At 47.9% G+C, this 19,432-nt stretch overlaps 1 protein-coding gene across 6 annotated transcripts in view; it reads right to left on the bottom strand.

Annotated features, from left to right (window-relative positions):
• Positions 1 to 19,432, bottom strand: part of MYH11 (myosin heavy chain 11) — a 112,830-nt gene that overhangs the window by 88,717 nt on the left and 4,681 nt on the right. For all 6 annotated transcript variants that reach the window (XM_036115497.2, XM_078074770.1, XM_036115498.2 and 3 more), the window contains exon 2: positions 7,527 to 7,888. In XM_036115497.2, coding sequence (XP_035971390.2) covers positions 7,527 to 7,871 — 345 coding nt within the window. In that variant the 5' untranslated portion in view covers positions 7,872 to 7,888. The remainder of the gene's footprint in view (positions 1 to 7,526; positions 7,889 to 19,432) is intronic.

Raw genomic sequence — 19,432 nt, 5'->3', positions numbered from 1 at the left:
ACCAAAGTCACAAAGCGAGACCTCAGAGGCACCAAGCCCAGCTCGGCCCACTGCCAAGCCTGAGCACCGCCCATGAGGCTGTCCGAACTCTGCCCGACCTACAGAAAGAAAAACAATGCATCATTTGTTCATTCAGTCCCTCACTCATTCAGTGTGTATGTCCCAGACACCGTGCAAGGCTCTGGGGTTAAAGAAAACAAAAAGCACAACATCCTGCCCGCAAAGGGATTTCAGCCATGCCTGCGGCTGATTGGAGGAGGGGCGTCCCCCCCAGGGCTCAGTCTGCTAAGGGACAATGGTGTGTGATGGGCCTGGGTGAGAGGGGGACAGGATTCTTCAAAAGGGACAGGATTGGCGGGGGGAGGAGGGAATAATCTCCCTGGTTCTCAGCATTCCCCTAAAAAGGCAGGAATGAGGTCAACACAGACCATCAGCCATTTCTTGAGCACCTACTGCATACCGGGTCTGTGCTAGATGCTGGAGATAAATAAACCAGTGGTGGCCCCCTGCCCTCCAAGAACCCACAGATCAGAGAGGGGACAAGGACATTTAAAAATAATGTCCCTAGACCCAGGATGCAGCCCAGGGAATGAAGGGGAGCAAGGAAGAGAGGGCCCTAATCCACATTGGGGGGTGGTCAGGGAAACTGCCAGTGGGGAGGTGCGCCCTGCCCTGAATCCTAACAGACAAGGAGGTGTTAGCCTGCTCGGGGGGTCGCAAAGGCTCGGAAGGCAGCAGGGCGAGGGCGCGCATGCGGGTGCACGGCAAGCAGTGTGGTGTGTCTGGATCATAAAGGAGGAGACAAGCAAGGATGAAGGGGGAGGCTCCTGCAGAGGCAGGCAGGGGCCGGGACCCGCACTCGGCCTGATGGGTCCACTGTCGGCCCGGATGCCCCCCTCCCCCATCTGATCGTCCAGCCCCCTCGTGCTGCGCCGGAGCACCCACTTCCTCCTCTCCAGTCCGTACATAGGCCTTGGCATACAGCAGGTGCTCACTATGTGCTTGCCCAATGAATGCCTGAGGGGTATGTTAATTACAAAGATTCCCTGGAACAGGGGCTGCAGTGCCTTCATCTCTGTGACCTGGGGCTTTGCACTGGGCCGGCACACGGTAGGTGCTCAGGAGAGGTTTGCTGACCTCGTGACCAAGGGCAGGGGCTCTGTCCCGTTCATCTGTGTCCTGGTCCCTAGCATGGGGCCTCCCGTAGAGTAAGTGCCCAGATAACGATCAGTCGTTTGAATGGTCAGCCAAGTCCTACCTCTCCTTCAGGTCCTAACTCCACTTCCAGATGCCCCTGCACTGTGGCCCCTGCCAACAGCCAGGCCCTTGTTAGAATGTGGGTGTCATTTACAGCCCAAACCACCCTCTCACCAAGCCCTTGACCTGGAGGCAGTAAGGGGCAGTGGTTTAGGGTACAGAATCGAGTACTGCAGACTTGGTGTGAACCCCCATTCTGCTACTTCCTGGCTGTGTGACCCTGGGCAAGTCTCTTAACCTCTCTGAGCCTGTTTTCCTCAGCTGCAAAACAAAGATGTGTAACAGTAGATCCTTCGCAGGCTTGCTGTAAGATAATGCTCGTGAAGCATTTAACAGAGTGCGTGGTATACGGGAGGTGCTCAATAAATGTTAGGTGACTACACCCTGCTCCCTTTACTTCATGATGACAGAAACCTTGCCAGCTTGGAACCTTCTACGTCTCCCCTCCATCTTCCCAGAGCCATTTCCATCTCCTCTTTCAGGGCTCATCCTAAATGACACCTCCTGGACTGCAAGCTGCCCACCCCCACCCCGGTATTGCCAGCCCAGCACGGGGCGCGCACAAGGCAGACACTCAGTAAATGCTTGCTGAATACAATGAATAGGAGAAGTATCACTTTGCTCCTGTCTGCCTCGGACAGCTCCTGGTGCAAAGCCCCCAAGCAAGCCCTTACTTAACCCAAGCTTCCAGGCAGATCTGAATCTCTACTCAGTTCAGCCCATCTTTCTGAGGCACAACAACCCGAGAGGAAGAGCTGGGCTGGCAGGAGCATACCCCATGCAGGGTGGCTGGGCTTCAGAATCTGCAGGCTTTAGGTCTGCTGTTTAACCTCGGTTCATTTCACCAGACCCAGTCCCCACACTGCAGTTGGTGGTGTTTCTGCCCCCCTGTCCCCCACACAAGCCCCTCTCCAGCCGGTCAAGTTCAGAGGTTTCAATATCCCCGCCTGCTGTGTCCCAGCCAACATCTCAGGGCCCCATGCCATCAGCAGGTCCCAGCCACAGGCCCAGGGTTTCCCTCTTGTGACCGTATTAGGAAGTGACTCTAGCTTTTCCCTGACACTTTATATGGTCAGTCACAGAGCCCTGAGCAGGAGACTGCTCCCACGGCCTCCTCCTCTGGCAGAAACAAGAACCAGGAGGGGAAGGTGGAAGAAACGCAGGCTTTAAGTCACACGGCCCAGGGCAGAACCTTAGCTTGGCCCTCCTCCATCACCTGCGGGATTTGTGTGAGTGGCCAAAGCCTGGAGCCTCTTCTTCCCCATCTATAAAATGATGGGGTGGGGGGCACCTGGGTGGCTCAGGTGGGTAAGCATCTGCCTTCAGCTCAGGTCATGATCCCGGGGTCCTGGGATCGAGCCCGGCATCGGGCTTCCTGCTCGTCGGAGAGTCTGCTTCTCCCTCTCCGTCTGCCCCTCACCCCCGGCTCGTGCTCGCTCTCTCTCTCTCTCGCTTTACTCTCTCTCTCTCAAATAAATAAAATCTTTTTTTTAAAAAAGAGTACATTTATGCATATACATACATGCATACATACACAAATTTGCACGTATTTGCCTGTATAGGTATAAAATATTTCTGGAAGCCTATGTAAGAAACATCCTCGAGGTTTCTCTAGGGAAGGGAACTGGAAGACGAGGAATGGGGATGAAAGGGAAAATTGTGAATATCCTGATATACTATTTAATATTTGCCTATATTACCTATTCAAAATAACATTTTAAATCTGGCCAGATAGTTTTGTTTTTTTTTTAAGATTTATTTATTTATTTATTTGAGAGAGTGAGAGAGAGAGCACAAGCGGGGTGAGGGCAGAGGGAGACGCAGACTCCCTGCTGAGCAGGGAGCCTGATATGGGGCTTGATCCTGAGACTCCGGGATCATGACCTGAGCCAAAGGCCGACGCTTAACTGACTGAGGCACCCAGGTGCCCCATGGCCAGATAGATAGTTAACAATAAACATAAGAAGAAGCCACAAGACATGACGTATGCTTCTTATTTTTAAATATTTTCTTGTGGTCTTTGTATAGATAGCCTTGTGTTATTAGAAAGCTTCTTTGAAGCAATAACCATTTGAAAGATCTAAACAGTGGGGTCACAGGGCTCAGTAACGGGCAGCTTCCCTCTGTGTTTTCTTTCTACCTTCCGAGACCCAGGGCAGTTACGTATTTTTTTTCCACCCTCCAGGACCCTCGGGCACTCAGCAGGCCACTGCTCATAGCCTGCTGTCAGCATCCCGGGGCAGATACTCCTTCAGGCCCCTGGGCCCTTGGAAACAATATCACCTGCTCGAGTTTGGAAGGAAGGCCTCTCCTTAGCCCGCTGGTCTTCCCAGAACAGTGAAACCAGAACCAGGAAAATATCCTTTGGGGCTCGCAGGTAGGGAATTTGGGCCGGGAATGGGAGAGTCCCTCCACCTTGGCTCTGGATCATGTTCCCAACCCCAGGGCCCTGGCATAGGAGTGGAAAGTCCCACTGTTGACAGGGATCAAGCAGGTTAGAGATGAGTGAAGTGGGCCAGGTGTGAAGAAAAAGTAGGTGTAGTGATCAACAAGCAACAACACTCAGCCCCAGGATCTGGGAGACAACAGGGGTAGTCAATCCCTCCAGCCCTGGAGGCAGACAAACCTTGCCTGGGTCCCAGCTCTGCCCACTTCTAGCAATAGTACTGAGCACAGCTGAGCCTCAGTGCCCTGGTCTCTGAAATGGGGTAACAGCCTCTGTTCATAGGACCGTTGGAAGGATTACATGAGTAGCAGCTCAAAGCAGTCGTCCCAGGGCCAGCCTTCCCGGGTTCAAGACCCAGCTATTTCTCATCAAGTTGTGTAAGTTTCCTAAGCCCCAGTTTATCTGCAAACATGAGACTACAAAATAGTGTATAAAGAAAAGAACAGTAGTCGCCATAACAATATCTTGGTATGAACGCGTAACACGGTGGATTTTAAATGAACAGCAGTTACCATCACTATTGTGGGGGTAACGAGGCTCCTTTGAGGGTCTAATGAAAGCGGAGACCCTGCCCAGAAAAAAATGTACATATGCCCAAACGTGTCTTTAAATCTCTGGAGGCTGACAAACTCCTTAGTGCCCATTTACGGGAACGGAGTATGGAACACATTTTAGGGAGAAAAAAAAAATTTTTTTTTTTGTAAGAACACTCAACACAACTGTGGTCCACCCTCTTGACCAATTTTTAAGTGTACCGTACGGCATTGTTAACTTCAGCCGCAGTTCTCTAGAACATACTCATCTGCAGGACTGAAACTCTGTACCTGTTGGAGAACACCTTCCCATTTCCCTCTCCCCGAGCCAGCCACCCTTCCACGCTCTGATTCTGAGCCTGACGATTTTCAATGCCTCCTGTGGGTGGAACCCGGATTGTTCATCCTTCTGTGACTGCCTTATTTCACTCAGTATCACATCCCCTGGCTTTCCATGTGGTCACCAATAGCAGGATTTCCTCTCTTAAGCCTGAAATGATGGACATACCACATTTTCTCCATCCGTTCATCATCTTAGAATCTAGGTCCTTTATTGGCATCTGGCTCAAGTGTGTCTTATCTTCCTCCCCTTCATTAGAAAGCAGCCTCAGGGCAAGGGCTGGGCGTTGTAACTCTCAGCATCCCCCGGAGATGGAAGCAGGAGAGCCTAGAGCATTCTACTGGACAGGCCAGAGTCTGACCCGGGTCCCTTCCCAGGCAAGTCACGTCAGCTCTCTCTCGGACAGGTCACGTGCGGGGTGGGAGGTCAGCTTTGCTCTCACCCGTGATGGAAAGGACAAAACGGGCCGGGAAGGACTTAGGACAGTATCCACTACAGGCAAGGCTCACACTTTATTGAGCTTCCTCTGCCTGAACCTCTTGTCCCATCCCCCAGCCAAAGAGTAAGCACAGAGCCAACTGCTGAGTGGTCGTGCTAAGCTCCCGGCAGAGAGAACCCAGAGTCCAGAAGGGCAGATGTGTGGACGAGGACTCAGAGTCACATGCATGTGCCATGAACAGGTAAGGAAAGAACCTGCATCTCGAGGATAAGGACACAGGACCCAATGGCTTCCATAGACTCTTCTAGAACCAAGAGGACAAGGGTCTTCATCTGAGGTGCACTTTGCAGAATGGAGGGGGAAAGTCCTCTTCATTAGCAAAGGCAAAGTCGGGCACCCTGGCTGCCTCGGCATCACCTGCCCCCCACCTGTGCCTCTTGCTGTCCCGTGCTTTGCTCCCCCTCCCCCACCTCCTTCTTTATCTCCTCCATCATGGACAACGGCTTCTATTTAAGTGATTAAACTGACCAGAAAGGAACAGCTAGGAGTAGGCATGCGGTCACAAGGCTGAAAGGCTTTTCATCTAATCTGTCCAGAGAAGCATAGCAGGAATTTGAAGCTTTGATTCATTTTTTAATCTGCTGTCAAATTAAATATTCTGGGTCTTGGGACCTTCATAAGCCCTTCTTTTTTTTTTTTTTTTTTTTTCTGATTTGTATTTTGGGCTCAAATGCTATGTCAGAGGACAGCAGGTGAGATTTATATGCAGGCCCGTCCTTGACCTCTCCGAGAGAGAGGACACATCTGAGGTGGGAGGCCCGGAAGAGCTCCATCCCCCACCCCCAGCTCCCTGAAGGCTGGCCTCCTTAGAATTGCCCATCTTGTACCAACAGCTCCAAGTTGATAGTATTTCCATACAAGGAGTGGCTCGGACAAAGGGGACTTTCCCTGCATAGTTAGGGAAGTTAAGGATAGGCTTTAGCACTCTGAGATCAGCTTGCTCACCTGTAAAATGGGACAAGCATACTTATTCCGTGGGCGTTGTGTTGATTAAATGAGATAAGATATGTCAAGGCACACAACAGGGGTGAGAGGAGGTATTTGATAATTCCAGGTTGCTCCTCTGTTCCCTCTTGGCTCTTAAAAAAAGCTACTGTTGGGATGCTGGGTGGCTCAGTCGGTTAAGCGTCTGCCTTCGGCTCAGGTCATGATCCCAGGGTCCTGGGATCGAGTCCCACATTGGGCTCCTTGCTCAGCGGGGAGCCTGCCGTTCCCCCTGCTTGTGCGCTCTCTCTCTCTCTCTCTCTCTCTGACAAATAAATAAATAAAATCTTAAAAAAAAAAAAGCTACTGTTAGCCCCTCTGAACTATCCATATGGAGAATGGATAATCAGTTATGACACATCTATGGGATAGATTACAATAGCCCCCAAGAAGATATTTTTGGGGTTATAATGGAAACATGGGAACGCTCAGCATTGACTCATAGGCGGAAAAAAAGAGCGAGCAGGCTAACCTATGTGTGCAGGCTTGTAAATACATAAACATGTACCATTCTCACAAAGCAAGAGCTCAAGAATGCACCGTTTTATCAGCTGTTACCTCTGGGGGAGGAATGATTTTTTGCGTTTGCTGTGCTTTCCTGAATTTGCCAAATCTTCTGTAATAAACGTGACTTATTTTCCTAATTAGGAAAAAAAATCTGCAGAGCATTTTTATAGAGGACAAGTCTTTTTTTGTTTTTTGTTTTTTTTTGTAATTTTCACGTGGCAACATGGAAGGGGAGAGCCAGAGGGCTTAATGATGGAAGGGGTGGACTGTTTTCACAAGTTTGCAAAAGATCCGAGAAAAAAGGGCCGTAACAACGACATAACCAGTGGTAACACTGAGCATCCTGAGAGCTGACCATGTGCCCAGAGGCATGCCAAGTGCTTTCTTTTGAGAGTAACCCACTCTGTGAGGTTGGTACTAATCTCTTGCTCATTACACAGAGAAGGAAATGAAATTTCAGAGAAATTAGGTAATTTGCCCAAAGGATTAGCACACCCTTTCTGAGAGGCAAATAGAGAAAGGCTGAACTGCAGGACGCCCTGCCCAGCAGCTTGATACCAGGGGGTCACCTGTGTCCCTCTTGCTCTGGGAGTTGGTCCGAACCCACAAGGAACCTGCGCACCCCGAGTCACATCATCCCCCCACGACTTCAGTGAAGTCTGCTGAGCATCTGCCAGGCACCTTGGCGCTCTGCATAGGCGATCACATAGCATCTTTACACCTCCTTTATGTGGGGGAGGGTGGTTATTCCCATTTCACAAATAGGAACACTGAGGCTTCAGTAGGTCAAAGAGTTTGTTCGATGTCACAGAACTAGGTGTGAACCCAAGGCAATGATTCTACCTCACCATGTGACCCCCCCCCTCAACCTGTATCCCAAACACATCACGAAAGCTCTTCCTTCCCTCAGGGGTGGAGGAAGCTTGGAAGAAATGACGGGCTGTCCCCCCAGATACTCACGTAGATGAGTCCTGAGAAGTATCTCTCCCTCAGGTTATGTAGCACAGAGGCTTCGTTGAGGCACGTCAGCTCCGCCATGTCTTCCACCTTGGAGAATTTGGGTGGGTTCATCTTCTGGATGTCATCTTTGCCAACCGTGACCTTCTTGCCGTTCTCCACCAGCTCAACGATCACCTCATCCCCTTTCTCCTCCTTGATGCTGGCTGCCTCGAAGCCTTGCTTCTCCGAAGGGACCCAAACCAGCTTCTTGGCAGCCCAGTCAGCCTGGGCCACTGGGCTGTTGACGAAGTTTTTGTCCACAAAGAGGAACTTCTCATCGTCACTGAGCTGGCCCTTCTGTGCCATGGTGCCTGGTTGGTCCCCTGTGGAAAAAAGGGACAGCATCAGAATCCAGCCAGAACTGAGTCCTAAAGACAGACGAATCCCTCACCTCGCATGCCTAGGAACGCCGTCTGCAGAAACATTCCACAAAGTGCGAGGATGTTCCCTGCAGTATTGTTTACATGGTCAAAGAATGGAAACAATCCAAAGCCCCTCAGAAGAGGATCTGCATTCATTGCCTATTGTCCACCATCATGGTGCTGGAGACGTAAACCATGGTTTTTTGATACAACGAAATGCTATCCAGGGGTTACGAAGCAAGAGTAAGATCTACATGTGTTGACATAGGAAGATAGCCAACGCTTACTGTTTATTGTAAAAATAAAAGAGGAGAGTTCTTCAAATAGTTAAACATAGAGTTATCATGTGATCCAACAATTCCACTCCTAGGCACAAACCCAAGAGAAATGAAAATACACATCCCCACAAAAACTTGCAGTGAACGTTCACAGAAGCGTTACCCACAATGGCTAAAATGTGGAAGTCACCAAAGCGCCCATGAACAGATGGAATGAATACATAAAATGTGGTCTATCCATACAATGGAATATTATTCAGCCTGAAAAAGGAACAAAGTACTGATACATGCTACCACATGGATGAATCTCAATAAAATTATGCCAAATGAAAGAATCCAGTCACAAAGGCCACATACTGTATGATCCCATTTATATAAAATGTCCAGAAGAGGCAGATCCACAGAGATTAAAGTAGATTAGTGGTCGCCAGAGGCTGAGGAGTGACAGCTGAGAAGGGTACAGGGCTTCTTTTTGGGAGTAATGGAAATGTTCTAGAATTTATTGTAGCTGTGGATACACAGCTTTGTGAATATGTGAAAACCGTTGAATGGTACGATTTAAATGAGTGAAGTGTATAGTATGTGACTTATAGGTCAATAAAGTTTAAAAAAAATAGAGGGGAGAATGTAAACAGTAAGTATAATACCCCATTTTTATTTTAAAATATTTAGAATAATATAGGCAAAAAATTGGAGAAATACTCACTTTTGAGTACACTTATGAGGGGATTTTTACTTCCTTTTTTTTTTTTTTTTGAGAGAGAGAGAGAGAGAGAGCATGAGCAGGGGTGGGGGAGAGGGAGAGAGAAGAGAGGGAGAAGATATCAAGCAGACTCCCTACTGAGTGCAGAGCCCGAAACAGGGCTCGATCTCATGACCCTGAGATCATGACCTGAGCAGAAATCAAGAGTTGGACGCATAACTGACTGAGCCACCCAGGTGCCCCTAGGGATTTTTACTTTCTATCATTTTGTCCCCCAATTTTTTTATCACAGTAAAATATACGTAACATAAATTTTGCTATCAACCATTTTTAAGTTTATAATTCAATGGCATTAGGTACATTCATATGCTGTGCAACTGTCACCACCATTCACCTTGAGAACTTTTTATGTCCTACAGAACTGAAACTCTGTCCCCATTAAACACTAACTCCCCACTCCCCTTCCCCCAACCCCTGGCGCCCACAATCTACTTTCTGTCTCTATGAACCTGACTACTCTAAGTACCCATACAAGCAAAATCATACCATATTTGTCTTTTTGTGACTAGCTTGTTCACTTAGCATCATGTCCTCAAGATTCATTCATGCTGTCAAATGTGTCAGAATCTCCTTCCTCTTCAAGGCTGAATAATATTCCCATCGTATGTATATACCGCATTTTGCTTATCCCTCCATTTGTTGATAGGTACCTGAGTTGTGTCCGTGTTTTAGCTATTGCGAGTAATGCTACTATGAACAGGGATATACTTTCAATTAACTATTTTTATCATAACTGTAGGTTTATAATTTTTGTTAAATTTATGATCAACAAAAATAGTTATTTATTTTTTTTATAAAGACCTTCAAATAGCCAATACACATGAGAAAAAGATGCTCAACCTCACTAGTAAATGAGTTAAAGCAATGAGATATTGATTTTCCCCTATCAGCTCGGATGAGATGAAAACTATTGCTAATATCCAGTGTCGTGAAGAGTTGTAGGGAGTAGGCCTCTGCACACACCACCCTTATGGACAGAAAACATTAAAATCTATGCAAATGCTTGACCTGCAATTGCATTTCTTTTTTTCTAACATTGTATTTATTTACTTGAGAGATACAGAGATAGAGCACAAGCAGGGGGGAGGGGCACAGGGAGAGGGACAAGCAGACTCCCCAGTGAGCAGGAAGCCTGACCCGACCTGATCCCAGGACCGTGAGATCATGACCTGAGCCAAAGGCAGATGCTTAAATGCAATTGCATTTCTAGGAATTTAGCCTAAGAAAATGGACAAGGGCTAACAGATGCACCACAATGTGGGTTGCAATGCTCTGTGGAACAGCAAATCTGCAATCCCTCAAATGGCCTTCAGTAATGCCTTAACTGGGACATCCATGCATTAGAATGGGGTAATTCCCCTGAAAATTCAGGGTGTGGACTTTCCTTTATGCCAAAATTTATCCCTTTTCTTTTAACATGTTTGTTAAAGGGTCATTTACATGCCATAAAATTCCCTTGTTTGTAAATGTTCAATCCAATGACTTTTAGCAAATTTACCGAGTTGTGCATCTATCGCTACGATAAAATTTGGAACGTTCCCAACACCCCAGGAAGAGTTCCCTTGTGCTGGTCTGCCATCATTCCAACCCCAACCCCTGGCACCCACTAATCTACTCTCTGTCTCTATAGGTTCCTCTTTTCTAGACATTTCATATAAATGGAATCATACCATAGGTGACCGTTGATCACACAAAGATACTTATAATGTATTCCTAAGTTAAAATTACGTATAAATAGAATACTCAGGGAAAAAAATAGACAAATCTCAAAAGCATTGTGCTTAACCAAAGAAGCCAGACCCCAAAGGCTCTATTGTTTCACTGATACGCAAGTCTAGAAAAGGCAAAACCATCATGACAGAAAGCAGATCAGTAGGGGCAGGAAGGGGACCTGACTGCTGAGAGGCACCAAGGAACCTTCACGGTGATGAAATGTTCTAAATTCTGATTATGGTGGTTACACATTTGTCAAAACCCACTGGGCTGTACACTTAAAAGCCAGTGAATTTTTTAAAAAACTGATGAGTTTTACTGTATGTAGCTTGTACCTCAATAAAGCTGATTGAAATATTTATAACAGAATCTTTCTTGTAATTTTATATGTATGTATATACATTTTTAAAAGTCTAGAAAACTGGGGTGCCTGGCTGGCTCAGTCAGTGAGCATGTAACTCTTGCCCTTGGGGTTGTGAGTTCGAGCCCCACGTTGGGTGTAGAGATGACTTAAAAAAAAAAAAAAGTCTAGGGGCGCCTGGGTGGCTCAGTTGTTAAGCGTCTGCCTTCGGCTCAGGTCTTGATCCCAGGGTCCTGGGATCGAGCCCTGCATCGGGCTCCCTGCTCCACGGGAAGCCTGCTTCTCCCTCTCCCACTCCCCCTGCTTGTGTTCCCTCTCTCGCTATGTCTGTCTCTGTCAAATAAATAAATAAAATCTTAAAAAAAAAAAGTCCAGGGGCGCCTGGGTGGCTCAGTTGGTTAAGCGACTGCCTTCGGCTCAGGTCATGATCCTGGAGTCCCGGGATCGAGTCCCGCATCGGGCTCCCTGCTCGGCGGGGAGTCTGCTTCTCCCTCTGACCCTCCTCCCTCTCATGCTCTCTGTCTCTCATTCTCTCTCTCTCAAATAAATAAATAAAATCTTTAAAAAAAAAAAAAAGAACAGTAAAAATGTCAATTTAAAAAAAAAAAAAAAAAAGTCCAGAACACTATATACTAAAATATTAAACTATGGTTCTATCTGGTCCAATACAGGTGAGTTTGAACATTGGTAAGAAAGATAACTGTAAGGGGGGCCTGGGTGGCTCAGCCAGTTAAGCATCTGTCTTCAGCTGAGGTCATGATCTCAGGGTCCTGGGACTGAGTCCTGCATCGCATTGGGCTCCCTGCTCAGCAGGGAGTCTGCTTCTCCCTCTCCTTCTGCCCCTCCCCCCACTTGTGCACATGCTCTCTCTCTCTCACTCTCTCTCAAATAAATAAAATCTTAAAAAAAAAGAAAAAGAAAAAGAACTATAAGAATGGAAAGAAGGGGGCACCTGGGTGGCTCAGTTGGCTAAGCATCTGCCTTCAGCTCAGGTCATGATCCTGGAGTCGCAGGATCGAGTCCCACATCGGGCTCCCTGCTCAGTGGGGAGTCTGCTTCTCCCTCTGACCCTCCCCCCTCTCGTGCTCTCTCTGTCTCTCATTCTCTCTCACTCAAATAAATAAATAAAATCTTTAAAAAAAAATGGAAAGAGGAGGATGTTAAACCCATGAGGCATGATGATTAACATAAATTTCAAAGGTCGTCCATGTAAGATGCTGGGCAACCCAGACATTCTCTTGAAAACTGGTCACGATGAGCAGAGGGGAAGCAAAACATTGATTCGGCCTTCCTGATATAAATCGTTCCTCAAGGTCACTAAACAATTGGCAGAGAAAAGTCTTTATGTAAAATTTCAAGTCCTTAAACGTCCTCTCAACATGAGGAGCCCATCTGAGACAGTCTTCGTCCCCCGTCTAGATGTGTCCATGAGGCAGGTGCTGAGACACCAGGCTCTGATTTGGTCAGCCGGCTCCTCCCACCTGCCCCATGTCTCCCCCGACCCACTGCTGCTATGCCCCCAGGAACTGAGGCACAGGCTGAGTTAGGATGGATGGCTACCAGGACATACTGTGTGGTTGCTACCCCTACTTCAGCAGAGAAGAATTCACAACTCCTTTGAACTCACCAAGGTAACGCCCACGCTTGGACCCCAAATCCCATGGAGATGGGATAGCCCCACATCCCATGAACGGGCAGCCAACTCCTGAGATGCAGACTTTACAAGGCCAAATACAGCCACTTTTCTCTTTCAGGGGTGAAAATAACAGTAAGAAAAGCCAGAAACTGATATGCTCAGAGGGGGAGGTTATTTCTTCCAAGAGTCCTGATCTAGTAGCTCATGGTTTTTTTTAAAGATTTATTTATTTATTTGAGAGAGAGTGAGCACAAGCAGGGGGAGCAGCAGAAGGAGAGGGAGAGAATCGCAAGCAGGCGCCAACTCCCCGCTGAGTACGGAGGCAGGCTCAGGGCTCGATTAGACCACAACCTGAGCCGAAATCAAGAGTCGCCCGCTTAACTGACCGTGCCACCCAGGTCCCCCTCTAATAGCGCATTTTAAAAAAAAAGATTTTATTTCTTTATTTGAGAGAGAGAACATGAACAGGGGAAAGGGGCCGAGGGAGAGAGAGAAGCAGGCTCCCTGCTGAGCAAGGAGCCCGACGTGGGGCTCGATCCAAGGACCTCGATCCAAGGACCCTGGGATCATGACCTGAGTGAAGGCAGACACTTAACTGACTGAGCCACCCAGATGCCCCTAATAGCGCATTTTTAAGAAGGTGGAGAAATGAGCAAGTTATTCCCTAAACCTGAATAATCACTTTATCACTCAAAGAAGTGAAATAAGGAACTGCCCACGAACTTGAGTTTAACAACCACATTTCCTGCAGTTTTAAACTCTTACGGGTTTTGCGTGGGACATTATCCCAGGAGCATCCCTCTCGCAACCTCACTTTTAACTGTTGTGAAAGAGCACTCCCTCTACTTGGAAGAATTTCAGTTAACAAATGTAGAAGAAATGACAAAACTAGAAAGTAGCAATTTTGGAACCCCTAATAAAATAATGGACCCTGACAATGACCATCGGTAATTGCTAAAACCATGAGACCAATGGCTTGCACACATCCCTGGGCACCAGCCTCCCCTGGGGGTTGTGAAATCACAGATGGCTTGGTCCGCCCCCAGATCTCCTGAATCAGCAGGGCTGGGATGAGCCCCAGGATCTGCATTTCTAACAAGTTCCCGGGTGATGCTGAGGATGTGGGTCTGGGGTCCACACTTCTGGACCCACGGTGTTAGATGAGAAGTGGATGGAGAGCTTTATCACGCATGCATCAGGATGGTGTCACCTAAATGTGCTCATTAACCTTAATATCACAATAAAGAGTCGATCAGATGTCACCCAAATGTGCTCATTAACCTTAATATCACAATAAAGAGTCGATCAGGTGGCAGATGGGGAGCCATGAAAAGTACCATTAACATCAAGGAAATATCCTCCCAGAAAGGAAAAGGGGAGGGGGTGGGGGGTCAAAGCTGACAAAGCCTCTGGGTCTAACACCCCGGAAATGCAAGGCACAGAGAACACGCTGAACACTGTCATGGGGGATGGTGGGGAGGATGCAACAAATCCACAGGTGGGAAGGCATAGGACAAATGACTCCGTTCCTTTAATAAAGTACAGAAAAAGGAGAGGAACCTATAAACTAGAAGGGGCCTTGAGACCCAGAGGGAAAATGGGAGATGAAGACAAATGAAGACCACCTCCGGTTTGGTCATTACCAAAGGGGAGTGGCAGGTGCCTGGGGGGGGGGGGGGTTTGTCCTAGCGTTCTCTCTACTTGTGCATACATTGGAACATTTTCACAATGAAAAAGTCCAACAGGGACAAGAAAAGACAAACGCGGAGAGGAAGGGAGGAAAAGAACCCCCTCCTCCCCCTAACACACACATACGAGTGCAAATCAGAAATAAGGGCACATTTCATCTTTTTAAAAAGCCACCCCTCGCGTGGAAAGCTTTGCAAAATTGAGTGCAATTGTGAGAAAAAACAAAATTCCGACAACCCCTCCCAAAAACGTGGGAAATGATCAAGAAAATCTTGAACATCAACTCAATAATCCTTTATATTAGGGAATTTGTTAAATTTCTCAGGGCGACCATGGTACTAGGATTTCATCTATTTGGAGCCCTTTCCTGGGTTGCCTGGCTGACTCGGTGGGAGGAGCATGCGACTCTTGATCTCGGGGTCATGAGTTCGAGCCGCACGTTAGGTGCAGAGAGGACTTTAAACGAATAAACCTTAAAAAAGTATTTAGAGCCCCTTCCTTTCTGAGACAGTGGGAAGCAGTTGTAACAGAACTGACAAGCCTGGGGTTCAGGGGTGGGGTGCCTGCAGATGGGTTACACTGTTCTGTCTGACATTTGTCCTTAAAAGGAAAAATATTACTGCATAAAATTTGTACGAATCTCGTCTATGCGTAAGCCGTGTCAATACCACACCATCTCCCATTTGGCCTGTACGTCATCCCCAAGGCCAAGTTTTCTGAATACCCACAGTGTTGGTTAATACTCAGACACCCCCCCCCCCCCGACAGGTGCTGGGCTGAGTGGCTCACATGCAGGACCATCAAGGAACAACAGCACAGCCTTAGGAGTTAAGTGTTACCGTCAGCACCTTACAGATAGGGAAACAGAGGTTCAGAGAGGCGAAGCAATCTGCCTGAGGTCACACAGCAGAGCCGGGTTCTGAGCCCGTGTCTGATTCCAGAACCTGTGCCCCTCTGCCCTCCCCCCCCCCCATGAGCCTGATGGGCTTGTCCCAAGTTCAATGGAGAATTTGCAATAAATGAACTGACCCTTGAAAGTACCTAACACAGTGCCTGGCACATTATCAACATTCCAAATGGGACCCCAATCAAACGAAGGGAACTTCAACTCCACACCACAGTAAGAAAAGAATCTCACACACACATTTGAACGAAGAAAGGAGACACAAAAAGGATGCACTGTGGGATTCTGTTTATAGGTGGTTCCAAACCAGGCAAAACTATCCCATGGTGATAAACGTCAGACGTCTTGACTGGAGGAGTAGGACCTTCTTAATATCTGTGCCGGTGACAGGGATGCGTTCATTTTGTGACAATTCATTAAGCTACATACCCACGGAATGGGTACTTTTCCGATACAAAGTATACACTTCCATGAAAAATTTTGGTTTCATTTTTTCTTTTTGATCCTCATGATGAAATACACATAACATAAAATTGACCACATTAACCAGTCAAGTGCACAGCTCAAAAGTGTTAAGTACACTTATGTTAGTGTGTGTAATGCAAAGTGTTTAAAAATACCTAAATATACTCAAGAGGGCCAGGGAAGTGTTTGGTTTGTTCCAAGCAGCGTGACAACTATGCGACAGCTAAGTGGGCGCTTTCAGATTGCAATGTTGGTCACAGCTGTCTTAAAAGTCAGAAAACCAGCAAAAATAATACAACAGAAAAATAAAAGGACATAGGAATCTCCATCACCAGGAACCCTGTCTCATCCAGGACTCAGAAGCACAACCAAGATCAAGTGCAGAGAGTCTTGTCTCTATCCAAAAAAGGAGAGAGAGAAGCTGGCTTGCTTCCCACGGCTTTGATGCTTCTGACAGTTACGAAGTACAACATCTGCTTTGGTCAAAGGAAAGAGGAGCCTGGCTTCACCCTGGAATGGCGTTTCCCAGAGTGTGTTCCTTGGACCCTAATCCCCTTGAAATAGTAGGGGTGGGGGTTGGGTGGGATTCAAGGAAGTTGAGATACTCAAAAAAAAAAAAAAAAAGATTCTGTGGCTAAATCCACTTGAAAAGGGCTACCTTTTCCCACCCCATTCCCTCTCTCCCAAGCTCCCACCCCCCACCTCTGCATGGAGAGACAGAGCATGTATCAGGACATCCAAGACCTTGGCAGGTCCTGAATTCCAAAAGCGATTTTATGCCTTTGGACCCAGGGCTCCCCAAAACATTTGGCCACAGACCTCTTTTCCCACCACACACGGAAGAAATCCTACAGATTTGCCCTTGAGAAAATTTGGTGAGCCTAGCAAATTAATAATACTAATATTAGTAATCATAGCTGCTAAATCTTTATGGGGTACCAGCTATTATCTCAATCCCCTCATTAACACCGAGGTGCACCATTAACTCTGGCTTACAGATGAGGAAACAGGCACAGAGAGGTTGAGTAACTTCCCCATCGCGGCACAGCTAGCTATGGTGGACCCTGAATAAAGGTGTATTTCCAAGGTGATCTTTTCTGCTTTGTTTGCCTTCTCTGAAATGGGCAGAGCACTTGAGGACTGTAGAAAATACAGGTGTGCCTGAGAGACATCCCGGATCAGTGTCGAAGGCTCCCGATAAGTCAGTTTCGTTGTCACAAGGATGTGCCCCAGCATGCACCCAGAGCCTTGAGTCTTCAAAATCTGGGATGCTGGCAACTAGGCAAAAAGTCTCAGGCCAGGCATTAGGGGAGACACAGGGAGGAATAAAAAGTAGCTGGCAAAATCACAGGAGTGATCAGGGAGCATCATCCCAGGGAGAGGATTCTCCGCGTGCTACGTGGAAGCAAAACCTGGTCCCCTGCTCCCTGCTGTGGTCCTTCAGTTCAAGCAGGGGTTTTTAGCCTTGGCGCTGTGGACATGCAGCGCTGATCATTCTTTGGTGGGGGAGGGGGCTGTCTTGTGCGCCGGAGGATGTCTACAGCATCCCTGTTCTTTACCTACTAGGTGTCAGCGACCACTCCTCCTACCAGTTGTGACAACCAAAGGGCCTCTGGATATTGCCAGATGCTCGAAACTGTCCCCAGTGCGAACCACTGCTTTAGAGCAAATGCAAGGGCTCTCTTAGGAAGACAAGTAAAGCTGAGGACAGTCGCTACTTCATCCACACCAACTTGGAAGGCCAAGTGCAGAAGGTCGCACACGTGGAGTGAAGACAGCAGATCAGACAAGAGACAGACGCCCAGAGGGCCAAACCTCAAGGAGACCCCCCACCGCTTCGAGCCCTCCCCGTTCACTGTCCCCTCCTCCCACGGCCTGCATCGGCTTCAGGGCCTGAAAGGGCACCTGAGGTATCATTGCACAGGACTGATGGATACTCCGTACAGTTCGTTCCTCAAGGGCTGCTCTCAAACGTTTTGGTGAGAACAAAGGACTCTTGCTCTCGGCGTCAGCAGTATTCGACACAACTAAGCGTGTCCACCTTGGACACAGTCCTAACTTCCTTGCCAACACCACACAGTTTCGTTCTTGGAGCACCAACAAGACATTCATTTGAGCCGGGGGGAATGGTGGGCTGGCCTGGCTCTCACATTTTATGATATCTGTGGATATCAAAGGGTTGAAATTGGACCCATTAAGACTGTTCAGCTACTCTCGTGTGTTTTCACATCGGCTTTATTTTCCCCAGAGGGATGTGGGGGTAAAAGATCTTGCCCTTTCTGCTTCTGCACTAATGAAAAATGAATAAAATACCCCAGGGCCCAAATAGTATAGGATTTGCACATCACCATGCTTGCTCGACAGCTTCCCTGTAGGTTTCATTGCCAAGCCGCCAGCTCCAGAGCTAGGACCAGAGACACAAACCTAAATAAACGTCCCTGGAGTCCGAGGTACAATGTAGGGTGACCCAGGCTCAAGGCGGCTGGCCAGAGCCCTCTCACTCTGCCTAGAGATGGCAGTAGCTCCTTCCCTCCAGCTGGGGTCAGCCGGTGAGAATGTGGGCCCTGCGTTGCCAGGTGGTCAGCAGGTCCACAAGTCTGAATTTAGGTCCGAGAGAGCCACCCCCGCAAGTTAAAGCACTGCCTGTTTCACGCAGACAAAACTGAACGCCCTCTGAGCCCGATCTAGGACACAACCCGCCTGCTGGAAGGACCTCTGCATCAGTGAAACAAAGTCAAGGTCTGGCCCAGGTGTGGGAGGAGCCAAATGTGTGGGGGGAAGCAAGAGGCGGACCAGGCTCCCTCAGCACACCGGCTGTCCCAGCCCCAAGCTGTCCCCAAGAGGCCACCGGACTCTACCTCTATTACTAATAATAGCCACCATCATTACTGAGCCCCTTCTATTCATGGGGTATTGGGTCAGGCCATTTGTTATTTTTTTTTTAGAAAGGTTTTTTTTTTAAAGATTTTATTTATTTGACAGAGAGAGGGAGACAGAGAGAGAGCAAGCACAAGCAGAGGGAGAAGCAGGCTCCCCACTGAGCCAGGACCCTGGGATCATGACCCGAGCTGAAGGCAGAGACACTTAACCGACTGAACCACCCAGGCGTCCCCGGGGGGGGGCCACTTATTAAATATACCAGCTCACTATGTGCCCTAAGTGTTCAGCAAGGTGAGCATCATTTATTACTCCTTTAAGATTACAGAGATCCTGGAAAGTAAACTACATTAGAAGCCTTCACTGGTAAAAGTTGGAGCCAGGATTTAAGCCCAGATCTGCCTGACACCCCATCTACTCTTAGCAGAAAAGCTCTTCCTTGCCACACGGCCTGGCCCCCTCGCCATGCCCCCAACCGATCACACCCCCCACCTCCCGAGGGTCCCGAGGAAGCCTGACCTCACCGTAACAGGAAAAAGGTGGGTGGTGAAATTGTCATTTCAGTGCTGCTTTTGACATTTGTCTAACTCATTTAAATACTGTGTTTAATGTAACTCCGGAAGGAAATGTTTTTAGTTCGTAGAGCGAAATTCTTATTCCTCTCCAACCGAGAGAACTGGGTTAGCAAGAGACATCGTAGCTCCTATGGAGAACAATTTTGGGATAGAGAGAACTGGTCATTTCTGGCCCTAAAAGCCCCATTGTACTTTGTCGCTTACAACCCTGGCACAACGCTGCTTACAATAAATGTATAGTCTC

Source organism: Halichoerus grypus, chromosome 6, assembly GCF_964656455.1.
Source record: "Halichoerus grypus chromosome 6, mHalGry1.hap1.1, whole genome shotgun sequence".
NCBI lineage: Eukaryota > Metazoa > Chordata > Mammalia > Carnivora > Phocidae > Halichoerus > Halichoerus grypus.
The sequence above is the reverse complement of the archived record's forward strand: the minus strand, read 5'-3'. Positions and strand labels throughout refer to the sequence as shown.